Source organism: Carassius carassius, chromosome 2, assembly GCF_963082965.1.
Source record: "Carassius carassius chromosome 2, fCarCar2.1, whole genome shotgun sequence".
Lineage (NCBI taxonomy): Eukaryota > Metazoa > Chordata > Actinopteri > Cypriniformes > Cyprinidae > Carassius > Carassius carassius.
This window is the reverse complement of record NC_081756.1, coordinates 29,344,513-29,356,420: the sequence shown is the minus strand read 5'-3', so window position 1 is coordinate 29,356,420 and position 11,908 is coordinate 29,344,513. Positions and strand designations below refer to the sequence as shown.

Here is an 11,908-nt window from a genome sequence, read left to right as displayed (position 1 = left end):
AGAAACTAATCACATTAATGAACAACAAAATAAGACTAGCTGCTTTTGTCTATCTTGTCCTTCAGAAAGTTTCAATGGAGCATATTCATAAATTAACAAAAAGTGTTTAAACACATTTGAGTGTTTAATTACAAAAAAAAAACAGCTCGATTGAACTAAGATCGGCGCAGTGTTCTCGAGAAAACAACACATTCACAGGTTACTTTAAATTGTAAAGAAATCTGTAATTTCAGAAAGATGCGGTGAAACAACGTTTAAGATTTGCCCACCTTGTAAGCTGTCAGCTTTGCTTTTGCAGCCTAAAATGCCTCTGCTCTATCTTTATTGTGTCGCAGTCGCTCCCGTCGGTGTACACTCTGGACTTGTTTATGTACGCGAGGCTCCTCCTCCTTGTTCTTGAGTGTACTCAATCTGACGTCGACAGGTCCCGCCCACGAGGTGGTGCGTCAGTTGTATTCGCACATGCAGATGTTGTTTAAGGCGCTCCAAATGGTTCATTTGTTGACAAGACTGACAAATAAGACACGACGGATAAGCATACTTGCTTTTTGATGAACATGACAATCCTACAAAAGCAACTTCTGATATAGTTAAGGACTGCTAGCACAAGAAACGTTCAAGACAAACCCCTTTTAAAGGACTCTATCAAATTACATCAGAATTACACTTTTTAAATAGGCTATTGAGAACATTTTAAGAATACTGTGATATTAATCCTAACTAATACATATTACAGTAAAATACTGTTCAAATTACAAAAATCAGTTACAGTGTAAACTTAAACCAGTTTTTTTGTTGCCTCTGTAGTCTAAATATTTCCCTTTCTTTTTCTTTCTTTCTTTCTTTCTTTCTTTCTTTCTTTCTTTCTTTCTTTCTTTCTGTTAGCTTGAAGGTGTTGTGACGTGCACCGCACAAACTTAATGTGGGACAGTATTCTAAATAACCTGAGCCAATGCCAGTTCTTTATATTAATGCTATCATATTATCTATGATCTCAAAATAGCAGATGAGCAATTAAAGAGAAACATATCCTCCTAATTACATTTTCAAATGATTTAATAGGCTGGACTGACAGGATCTTGAAGAGATGCATAAACTAATCTGACTACCTAATATGAATGATCTGAATATGAGATGCGTTGTGTCTTTTTCACATTTCATATTAATATTGTCATGGTGGTAACACAAATTAAAGCTATAGGGGACAGACTGTGGAAGTGTGCAAAATGTAGAGTACTTGAGCAATCCCACAGTGATTTCACCCAGAGTGAATGGAACAGGCGTCTGTTAACTCCTCTTGAAAGAAGAAAAGGTAAGCTTTTTCAAAATATGAGTTTTAACATTTATCATATCAATATGACAAAATTATCTGATAGTATATTGATTTTTTTAATTTGTTTTAAAAGTATGGCTTATATTTTAATTGTTTAGTTTTTTTTAAAGCACATTGTTTAATTAATTATGTTAATTTGTTTTATACAAATTTCTGAAAAAACTTTTTTTTTTTTACTTATTTATTTTGCAGAAACTAGGGAAAACGAAATAAAGGCTGTATTACTGTGAGCAATAAAATTTGCATATCATGAAATTATTTGAAATAGTTGATGTAATGATGCTGCGTGTGAATAGGCAACTGGTTGATTAAAGTACTTCATTCGTGTTTGCTTATCAGTGTGCGTTTCTGTTCTACTCATTTACGTGTAAAAGGGCAAATAATCTATTAGCATTTATTTCCAGGTTTCTCTTGACATCACAATGAGCAGTCGAGTGGATGATGTTATGCAGCTTTGCTGTGAGGTCTCAGCCAGCAGGAAGATGAAAGCAGCCGTGAAGAGCTCTGAAAAGCGAGCTGCAGCGCCTGCGGAGGTGCTTTTGTAGGGGGAATGATTGGAGGCGCATGCCGGCATAGCTGTTGGTAAGAACGTGCCTCTGTTTTCCATGCAATACTTGAACTTTCATCTACTTTCATCACAGGGTGGTGTTATAATATCATGTTAAATGGCCTAGTGCAGTGTTTCTCAACCTTTTTTGTCTTCAGTAAGACTAATTCATCAACACCAAATAAGATATATTACTAGAAATTACAAATATTTAACTATATATATATACTATAAATATATATATATACTATAAATATACTATATATATATTTAAAAATATATAACTTTTGTCCTAATATTTTATTTTTAAGTTTGAAAAAGCACAACACTGTAATTTGCGCCTATTCTGTTAATGAAATAAGCATAACAAAATTATTCACCTTTACAAACCAAGCTAATTAATCACTCTTCACATCTTCAATCACATCTCGTAATGTATTATATTACTCTAGGTGGTACTTTGGGAGGTCTTCTGGGAATTTGGATGACCAGTGGCCAGTTCAAGCCTCTTCAAGAGATCATCAAGGAGCTGCCTTCAAAATATAAGGAGAAACTGTACTCTGATGTCATGGGTGCACTGGGCACACTGGACTGGACAGAAGTGGCTGGCCTCATTGCTCTGGTCATGGGCAGTGCTACTCTGCAAGAGCAAGTGCTTGTTGCTATACTCGCCCCAAAAGAGCTCAAGGCTGAAGTGCGGTATGGAAACTGACCCCTAGAGGGTTGATCTCACCAGCCAGTGGTTCTCAATCCCGCATCCCGTTGCTTTTACATTTACATTTAGCAGACGCTTTTATCCAAAGCGACTTACAGTGCATTCAGGCTATAATGGCAAAATAGCCTATACTAGTTTATCAAACATGTCTCGTAAGTCTATTGCAATCCAACTATTTTAAAGCCGCCTATGAACGCATCTGAGTACGGAAGTGCACGTCAAATATGCTACATCAAGCTCATGAATATGATACCGAAAGTAACTTGAACTTGCTAAAACTCTGCTCAAGTTCGAAAACAATCAGGTAAGCTAAGAACTGTGAATTTTTTTAAAGGTCTGTTTTTGGGATTTAACCTACAGCGCGTCATTATTATCTCAAACAATGAAACGTAGTAGTAGTCTACCTCAGAAACGCCAAATGAATGGAGCAATGTTTTTTATTGCCTGATTTTCCACCCCACTCGTTTTATGTGTAACAATCATTTATCGTTGTTTATCGCCAGGCATTGTAACAAATCAAAATGGCAAATCTTAAAGATGATATAATGAAACTCTGCTGTGAAATCTCGGCAAATAAGAAGATTAAAGCAACATTTAAAAACTCCGCAAAAGGAGCCGTCGTTGCAGGAGGAACTGCTTTTGTTGGAGGGCTGATCGGTGGTCCTGCCGGGATAGCTGTTGGTATGTGTTCCTTCAATCCGTGATTTTGTTTTCTTTTGGTTTAGCTCTCTTCTTAAAGGGTTAGTTCACCCAAATATCAAAATTATGTCATTAATAACTCACCCTCATGTCGTTCCAAACCCGTAAGACCTCCGTTTATCTTTGGAACACAGTTTAAGATATTTTAGATTTAGTCCGAGAGCTCTCTGGCCCTTCATTGAAGCTGTGTGAATGGTATACTGTCCATTAGGGCTGTCAAAATTGCTCAAAAATGACATTTGAATATTCCCTCTAAAAAATACACGAATATTCGAACTATTCGAATATCTGGTTGCGCATGTTGTCAATGACGCGCATTACGTCAATAACAGGACAAAATAATACAAAGAGACATAACTACATGTATAGATAGTCTATTTAAGTTTAAACATATATGACAACGTATTACCTACACAAAAACAAGGAAATCAACTAATGGCCAAGACTGCAGACTTCTCCCACCCTCACGTTCTCTGCGCATAATGGTTTAAATGAACAAACAAATTTTTGTGCAAGCAATTTAAGGTCGCGACTGTTGTCCCAAATATAGCAGGCTTCATTCAGTGATTGAAACAAATATTATTAATATTAATTGAAGTTTTACAGCATATAGAACTGACATTGAATGCTCCGAGCGAGCTGTGCTGTGGTAAACATGGAACTTTTCCTTGACATGAAACGATAAATAATCAAACCTCGGATCCATTGCTTGACAGAACTCCCCGAAGCCTGCCCCATCCGCGATACTGATCGGTCTCATGTCCTTACAAATGAACGAAATTATTTTATCCGTTATGGCCTCTTATCGTGTTGCAGACAAAGAGCTTGTGGCGGGCGATGCAAAGTAACGTTAAGTGTCAAGACGTGACTGTTTAGCTGGAGTTCCACACATTATGCCATGCTCATTTGGGTGCACATTTTTGAGATGTGACGTCATGTTGCTAGTGGTCGAATGGTATGCTAACTGTATCTTAAATAGCTTGCATACAACTTTATCTCGCGGGTCAACAATTTTACCTCACTTTCTTTGCTGCGGTCGAGTTGGGCTCTGCACTTGCTGGCATCTTCCATGAAGACGCGTCAACTTTCAGCACTGATGCTGTGCCAGACAGTGCGACTCCTGTGACCTGTCCCTGAACCCTCAGGCGCGCTAGCGCGCCCACTCGCAAAGCAGACAACCACGCCTCTACTACCACGGGCGTTTTTTTCCACATTTTTTTTTATATTCGAATATTAATTTTCACCTTCAAAATTCTTTTTTTTTTTTACTATTCGAATACATATTTGAATTTAGAATATTCGTTGGCAGCACTTTCCATGGGCAGAAAGGTAAGAAAAACATAATCAAAGTAGTCCATGTGACATCAGAGGGTCAGTTAGAATTTTTTGAAGCATCGAAAATACATTTTGTTCCAAAAATAGCAAAAACTACGACTTAATTCAGCATTGTCTTCTCTTCCGTGTCTGTTGTGAGAGAGAGTTCCAAACAAAGCAGTTTGTGATATCCGGTTCGCGAACGAATCATTCGATGTAACCGGATCTTTTTGAACCAGTTCACCAAATTGAACTGAATTGTTTTAAACGGTTCGCGTCTCCAATACGCATTAATCCACAAATGACTTAAGCTGTTAACTTTTTTAATGTGGCTGACACTCCCTCTGAGTTCAAACAAACCAATATCCTGGAGTAATTCATTTACTCAAACAGTACACTGACTGAACTGCTGTGAAGAGAGAACCGAAGATGAACACTGAGCCGATCCAGATAATGAATAAAACAGTGACTCGTTCTCGAGTCAAGAACCGTTTCTGTCAGACGCGTCCGATTCGAGAACCGAGGAGTTGATAATACTGCGCATGTGTGATTCACCGTGAAGCAGAATGACACACAGAGCGTCTGAACCAAACTGATTCTTTTGGTGATTGATTCTGTACTGATTCTGTGCTAATGTTATGAGCGCGGGTAAACCGAAGGCTTGAATCAAGGGCAATCATCGCCAATGACGTCATTACGTCGAGCGCAAAAGAACCAGTGAACCGTTTTCTTCAACCGGTTTATTGAATCGAACTGTCCGAAAGAACTACTGGTGATCCAAAGACCGAAGCAACTGGTTCTTGACTTGTGAACAAGTCATTATCTGGCTCGGCTCGGTGTTCATCCTCAGTTCTCTCTTCACAGCAGTTCAGTCAGTGTACTGTTTGAGTAAATGAATTACTCCGGGATATTGGTTTGTTTGAACTCTGAGGGAGTGTCAGCCACATTAAAAAAGTTAACAGCTTAAGTCATTTGTGGATTAATGCGTATTGGAGATGCAAACCATTTAAAACGATTCAGGTCGATTTGGTGAACTGGTTCAAAAAGATCCGGTTACATCGAATGATTCATTCACGAACCGGATATCACAAACTGCTTTGTTTTGAACTCTCTCTCACAACAGACACGGAAGAGAAGACAATGCTGAATAAAGTCGTTGTTTTCGCTATTTTTGGACCAAAATGTATTTTCGATGCTTCAAAAAATTCTAACTGACTCTCTGATGTCACATGGACTACAACCCGAATTCCGGAAAAGTTGGGACGTTTTTTAAATTTTAATAAAATGAAAACTAAAGGAATTTCAAATCACATGAGCCAATATTTTACTCACAATAGAACATAGATAACGTAGCAAATGTTTAAACTGAGAAATTTTACACTTTTATCCACTTAATTAGCTCATTTAAAATTTAATGCCTGCTACAGGTCTCAAAAAAGTTGGCACGGGGGCAACAAATGGCTAAAAAAGCAAGCAGTTTTGAAAAGGTTCAGCTGGGAGAACATCTAGTGAATAATTAAGTTAATTGATATCAGGTCTGTAACATGATTAGCTATAAAAGCTTTGTCTTAGAGAAGCAGAGTCTCTCAGAAGTAAAGATGGGCAGAGGCTCTCCAATCTGTGAAAGACTGCGTAAAAAAATTGTGGAAAACTTTAAAAACAATGTTCCTCAACGTCAAATTGCAAAGGCTTTGCAAATCTCATCATCTACAGTGCATAACATCATCAAAAGATTCAGAGAAACTGGAGAAATCTCTGTGCGTAAGGGACAAGGCCGGAGACCTTTATTGGATGCCCGTGGTCTTCGGGCTCTCAGACGACACTGCATCACTCATCGGCATGATTGTGTCAATGACATTATTAAATGGGCCCAGGAATACTTTCAGAAACCACTGTCGGTAAACACGATCCACCGTGCCATCAGCAGATGCCAACTAAAGCTCTATCATGCAAAAAGGAAGCCATATGTGAACATGGTCCAGAAGCGCCGTCGTGTCCTGTGGGCCAAGGCTCATTTAAAATGGACTATTTCAAAGTGGAATAGTGTTTTATGGTCAGACGAGTCCAAATTTGACATTCTTGTTGGAAATCACGGACGTCGTGTCCTCCGGGCTAAAGAGGAGGGAGACCTTCCAGCATGTTATCAGCGTTCAGTTCAAAAGCCAGCATCTCTGATGGTATGGGGGTGCATAAGTGCATACGGTATGGGCAGCTTGCATGTTTTGGAAGGCTCTGTGAATGCTGAAAGGTATATAAAGGTTTTAGAGCAACATATGCTTCCCTCCAAACAACGTCTATTTCAGGGAAGGCCTTGTTTATTTCAGCAGGACAATGCAAAACCACATACTGCAGCTATAACAACAGCATGGCTTCGTCGTAGAAGAGTCTGGGTGCTAACCTGGCCTGCCTGCAGTCCAGATCTTACACCTATAGAGAACATTTGGCGCATCAATTAATGAAAAATACGTCAAAGACGACCACGAACTCTTCAGCAGCTGGAAATCTATATAAGGCAAGAATGGGACCAAATTCCAACAGCAAAACTCCAGCAACTCATAGCCTCAATGCCCAGACGTCTTCAAACTGTTTTGAAAAGAAAAGGAGATGCTACACCATGGTAAACATGCCCCGTCCCAACTATTTTGAGACCTGTAGCAGAAATCAAAATAGAAATGAGCTCATTTTGTGCATAAAATTGTAAACTTTCTCAGTTTAAACATTTGCTATGTTATCTATGTTCTATTGTGAATAAAATATTGGCTCATGTGATTTGAAAGTCTTTTAGTTTTTATTTTATTAAAATTAAAAAAATGTCCCAACTTTTCCGGAATTCGGGTTGTACTTTGATGATGTTTTTCTTACCTTTCTGGACATGGACAGTATACCGTGCACACAGCTTCAATGGAGGGACTGAGAGCTCTCGGACTAAATCTAAAATATCTTAAACTGTGTTCCAAAGATAAACGGAGGTCTTACGGATTTGGAACAACATGAGGGTAAGCTATTAATGACATAATTTTGCTATTTGGGTGAACTAACCCTTTAATCTCCAGATGTTGCTATAGTATTATTGTATTCATCTGTATTACTCAAGGTGCTGCTGTGGGAGGTGCTCTGGGCGGATGGATGACCAGCGGCCAGTTCAAACCTCTTCCTGAGATCCTCATGGAAATGAGTCCTAAACAGCAGGAGCAACTGTACTCTGATGTCATGGCCATAGTGGGTACACTGAAATGGACTAATGTTGTGCAGCTGATTGCTCAAGTTAATGGGAATGCCTCACTACATGAGCAGGTGCTGGGTGCTGTTCTTAATTTTACTAAAAACCAACTCAAAGCTGATGTGAGGTATGAAGACTGACAGCAGGAGAGGGTGAATATCACTGGTTTAGTTTTGGTAATTTTTTTACAGAACTAGATGGACAAGTTGCTACTATATTTTGCATTTTTCTGATGAGAAGGCTGATGATACACGGCAACTTTTTGAGCATTCTTTTTTTGTAGTAATGTTCTTTGTGCACTTTCCATTCGAAGATGGGTTATACATTTCTGGATACTTTAGATTGGTCGTGGGACCTGTGTCTCACCTGGTTGGCTACTGACAGCAACATTGCTCAGAAAGTTGCCCCCTGTACAATCATCCTTTCTGTCATATCTGACTTTTCAATAAAACACTAGGGTGAGATTTAAGAAGTAATAAAGTGGAACTTGTAAAAAAATATTGGGCCTACATGTTTAGGCCAGACATTTTACATATCAGAAAAAAATAGACATGATCATACATGATTCAAAGCAGATGTTTTCATCATCCTTTTAATTGGTCAATGCAAAATGTATAATGTAGGCATAACTGCGTGTTGACATGAATGAATAAAGAAATACCTAATGGTGATGTATAAAGGTGTTTTTATTCCAAGCCAAAAGTCCAAAGAAGAAAAGTTATTGTTCCATTAAAAAGAAAAACAAACTATATATACACATTCATACATATACAAGGCCGCTGTTATGAATTTTTTGTTTGTTTGTTTGTGTGTGTGTGTGTGTGTGTGTGTGTGTGCGTGTGTGTGTGTGTGTGTGCATGTGTGTATGCTGTTATGTTTTTTCTTGGTCTGAAAAAGATCAAATGTGAGTGGTTCTGTGGGTGAAAATGCCTTGTTCTCACAGGAGAATGGCCAGACTGGTTCGAGCTGATATAAAGGTACAATAGCTCTAATAACCACTTATTATTAAGGTTTGATTTGATTTGATTTGATTTAATGGTTTATTTAAAAGGGGACAGTGCAATTTCATAAAACACATGAACAAGCATGGTTAAAAAAGCCAGAATTACCCAAAAGGCTATTTTTCATCTGTAGTCCCCTGGCCAAGATGTAAAAAAAGCATTAAAATACGAACAAGAAAAAATACATTTACAAGTCTATGGCAAATTGACTACAATATAACTACAATATAAATGACACTGTAAAATAACTTAAGGTACACTGTACCTGTTACAATAATAAGACACACAAAAAACACATCTGCATACATTAAACATTCTACTTCAGAGCAAACATTAGGCAAGTCATTGATATAAAGGCTAAATAAGAGGGGCCCTAATACTGAGACCTGAGGCACCCCGGTGGTTAGCCTAAGCGCCTCAGAATTGATGTTGTTAATCAGTACAGATTGTGTACGATCAGGTATGCAGAATAATAATAATAATATCTCTGAATGCTCAACACATCGAAACTTGAAGTAGAAGGGGTAAAGCAGCAGAATACCACACCGATTGCCACTCCTGTCAGCTGAACAGGAAACCCAGGCTACAATTTGAAAAATAATGTGCCATGTCACAAAGCTGTCCATGTCCAACATGATTCTGAGTTCACTATAATCATGGCCTCCGTGGTCACTAGATCCTAAGCCGAGGTGATGGAGGAATGGGAGATTTGCGTCATGGATGTGCAGGAACATGCTATCTTCTCATTATGGACAGAAATCTCGGATGCATATGTCTCCAGCACCTTGTCGAACTGATACCACGAAGAGTTAAAGCAGAATTAAAGAGGGTCCAACCCAGTACTAGAAAGGGCAAGCCAGTGATTTCTGTCAGGACGCATTTTCTGTTTTGTCCAACAGGTGGGCCTACTGGGAAAATGTACTGCATATACGCTTTACATACAGGTTGTTTGACAGTTTCTCAGCACAGTTACATTACATTTAGGTGATGCTCCGAAAAAAATGAAATGCATTATGCAAAATATTATACGCATATACGCAGTTAAAGGGCCAGCTGCACAGAGAGCGGAAGTGGGAGTCACTCGCAGAAACTGAAAGTATAGCGTCAACAAAATAAAGAGGTAGGCTAAAGTCTGACAATTATGCTATATCAAAGCGCTAATGTAGTATATAAAACAAAATATTGTCAAAAGCAGACGTAGGCTGTGCATATTTACATATTTTATGTAACCTAACTTAGTCTCATAACTTGTTTAGCTTAGTTTGCTTTTAAGTTTGTTCATAGTTTATTAAAGAGTGTCCGATTGTGTGCGGTGTTCAATCTTACATCTGAGAGTAGTCAGCAGCTCGTTTGTTTCCTGTTCCACCTCCTCAGGCAGTGTTTGAACACGATACAATGATTCGTCAAGTAGACGATGTGATGGCGCTCTGCTGTAAGCTCTCCGAGAGCAGGCAGATTAAAGCGGCTGTGCGAAACTCAGCCAAAGGAGCTGCTGCTGCTGCTGGAGGGGCTTTTGTTGGGGGGCTGCTCGGAGGTCCACCCGGTTTATTTCTTGGTACGTATGCGGGCGTTTTGATTTTTTTGTCACCCACAAACTTTGACCAGCTTCACTTCTTAACCACAGAGTGGCGCTATAATATCAATATCATCTATAAACAATTGTATGGTGGTGTGTTCTCTGAAGCTAGTATTGACTTTTTTTTTTTATAAGATGATTTTATCGATTAACAATAATGGACAGCCTATTAAGTGACCCTAGTGCATCTTTAGCAGTTTGTTTCTTTGTCCTGCTTGATCTCCAGTTCCTGCTATGTTGACCTTTTTTATTATTATAATTTTTTTATAATAACAATAAAGATTCTTTATTGGCATCAATGGTTTCATGAAGGACCTTAAACCAAATCCTTATTAACCGTATTAAGTGTTAATACATTTTCATTAACCTGTGTAGAAAATGTTGGAACAAATCCATCAATAAAGTCAGTGTTTAGACAATTTAATTTTATCAACTTTAGATTTCAAGTGAAGAAAACATGATTTTATCGATTAACAATAATGGACCGTCTATTTAGTGACCCTAGCGCATCTTTATCAGTTTGTTCTTTGTCCTGCGTGATCTCCAGGTAGTTCTTTGGGAGGTGCCGTGGGATGGTGGATGACCAGTGGCACATTCCGTCCTCTTCACCAGATCATAATGGAGATGCCTCCTCAACAGAAGAGGAAACTGTACTCTGAGGTCATGGCAGTACTGGGCAAACTGGATTGGGTTGATCTGGCTCAGCTCATTTTTCTGGTGATGGGTAACTCCTCTCTACAGATGCGAGTACTTACTACTTTAATCTCTTTTGCCACAAAAGAGCTCGGAGCCAAAGTGGAGTATGTACAAAAATAGTGTTAAAGTCACTAAAGCCAAGTCTAGGCAAAGTTTAAATGTCTGAAGAGCTTGTTTAATTCCGTGTTTTTTTTCTTTCTTTATCATAAAGATACCTGTAGGTGTTATGGTCGACTCCTTTTCCTATATTTCTATTTTAATCCAGTTTACCAGAGCCACAGAGTTTCACTGTAAACCTCAACATTTTTTAAATATTTAGATGCTTAAAATACTTTTCAAGTGAGTAAATCTGAGTAATTAAGCAATAATCTTTTTTAAAACACGTAAAATCAAGACCACCTCATGAGCCATTTCAGTACAGTTAAAGGGATATTACATAAAACAAAAACAAAAAAAAGAAAATTTATTCATTTGAATTTCCATTATATGGACCAAATAATATACAGTTACAATAATATAACAGTATGTTCTACAAAAGTAAGACTGACATACAAGTTTGGAACAACATGAGGGTGAGTAAATTATGATTTTATCAACTTTGGTTAATAATAAATCTAATTAGTTAAGCATAGTTGACTTTTAGATTCGCAAGTAAAAAAAAAAAGTGTTGTTGTTTTCATATTCATTTGAATTTTATTTTCTTAAAACATAGGATAGGATAGGATTTAGCTGACCTGAATCAGAATCATCTTCAAAGTTTTGTTGTTCTTTAAGGCTGCAATACACTACCCAACTTTTAATATCATT

The 11,908-nt window shown here is 38.1% G+C and overlaps 3 protein-coding genes across 4 annotated transcripts; all 3 read left to right on the top strand.

The window, feature by feature from the left end:
* Positions 1-1,198: 1,198 nt before the first annotated feature.
* LOC132097731 (protein C19orf12 homolog) lies at positions 1,199-2,657 on the top strand. The gene is given in 3 exon segments (XM_059503623.1): positions 1,199-1,312; positions 1,738-1,915; positions 2,333-2,657. Coding segments are annotated over 2 exon segments (420 nt in total). The 5' UTR covers positions 1,199-1,312; positions 1,738-1,755; the 3' UTR covers positions 2,593-2,657.
* An 85-nt stretch (positions 2,658-2,742) lies between these two features.
* zgc:101715 (Protein C19orf12 homolog-like) lies at positions 2,743-8,507 on the top strand. The gene is made up of 3 exons (XM_059514283.1): positions 2,743-2,899; positions 3,099-3,276; positions 7,703-8,507. Exons 2-3 carry the CDS (start codon positions 3,117-3,119, stop codon positions 7,966-7,968), a joined length of 426 nt encoding a protein of 141 aa, XP_059370266.1. The 5' UTR covers positions 2,743-2,899; positions 3,099-3,116; the 3' UTR covers positions 7,969-8,507.
* A 1,301-nt stretch (positions 8,508-9,808) lies between these two features.
* si:ch211-260e23.7 (protein C19orf12 homolog) lies at positions 9,809-11,726 on the top strand. Of its 2 annotated transcripts, XM_059514265.1 has the most exons (3): positions 9,809-9,949; positions 10,204-10,384; positions 10,953-11,726. In XM_059514265.1, the coding sequence occupies exons 2-3, from the start codon at positions 10,225-10,227 to the stop codon at positions 11,219-11,221; spliced, it is 429 nt and encodes a 142-aa protein (XP_059370248.1). In that variant the 5' UTR covers positions 9,809-9,949; positions 10,204-10,224; the 3' UTR covers positions 11,222-11,726. The 2 variants fall into 2 exon arrangements, with proteins under 2 accessions (XP_059370248.1, XP_059370257.1); XM_059514274.1 differs by lacking the exon at positions 9,809-9,949 and having other exon boundaries at positions 10,012-10,384.
* Positions 11,727-11,908: the final 182 nt, after the last annotated feature.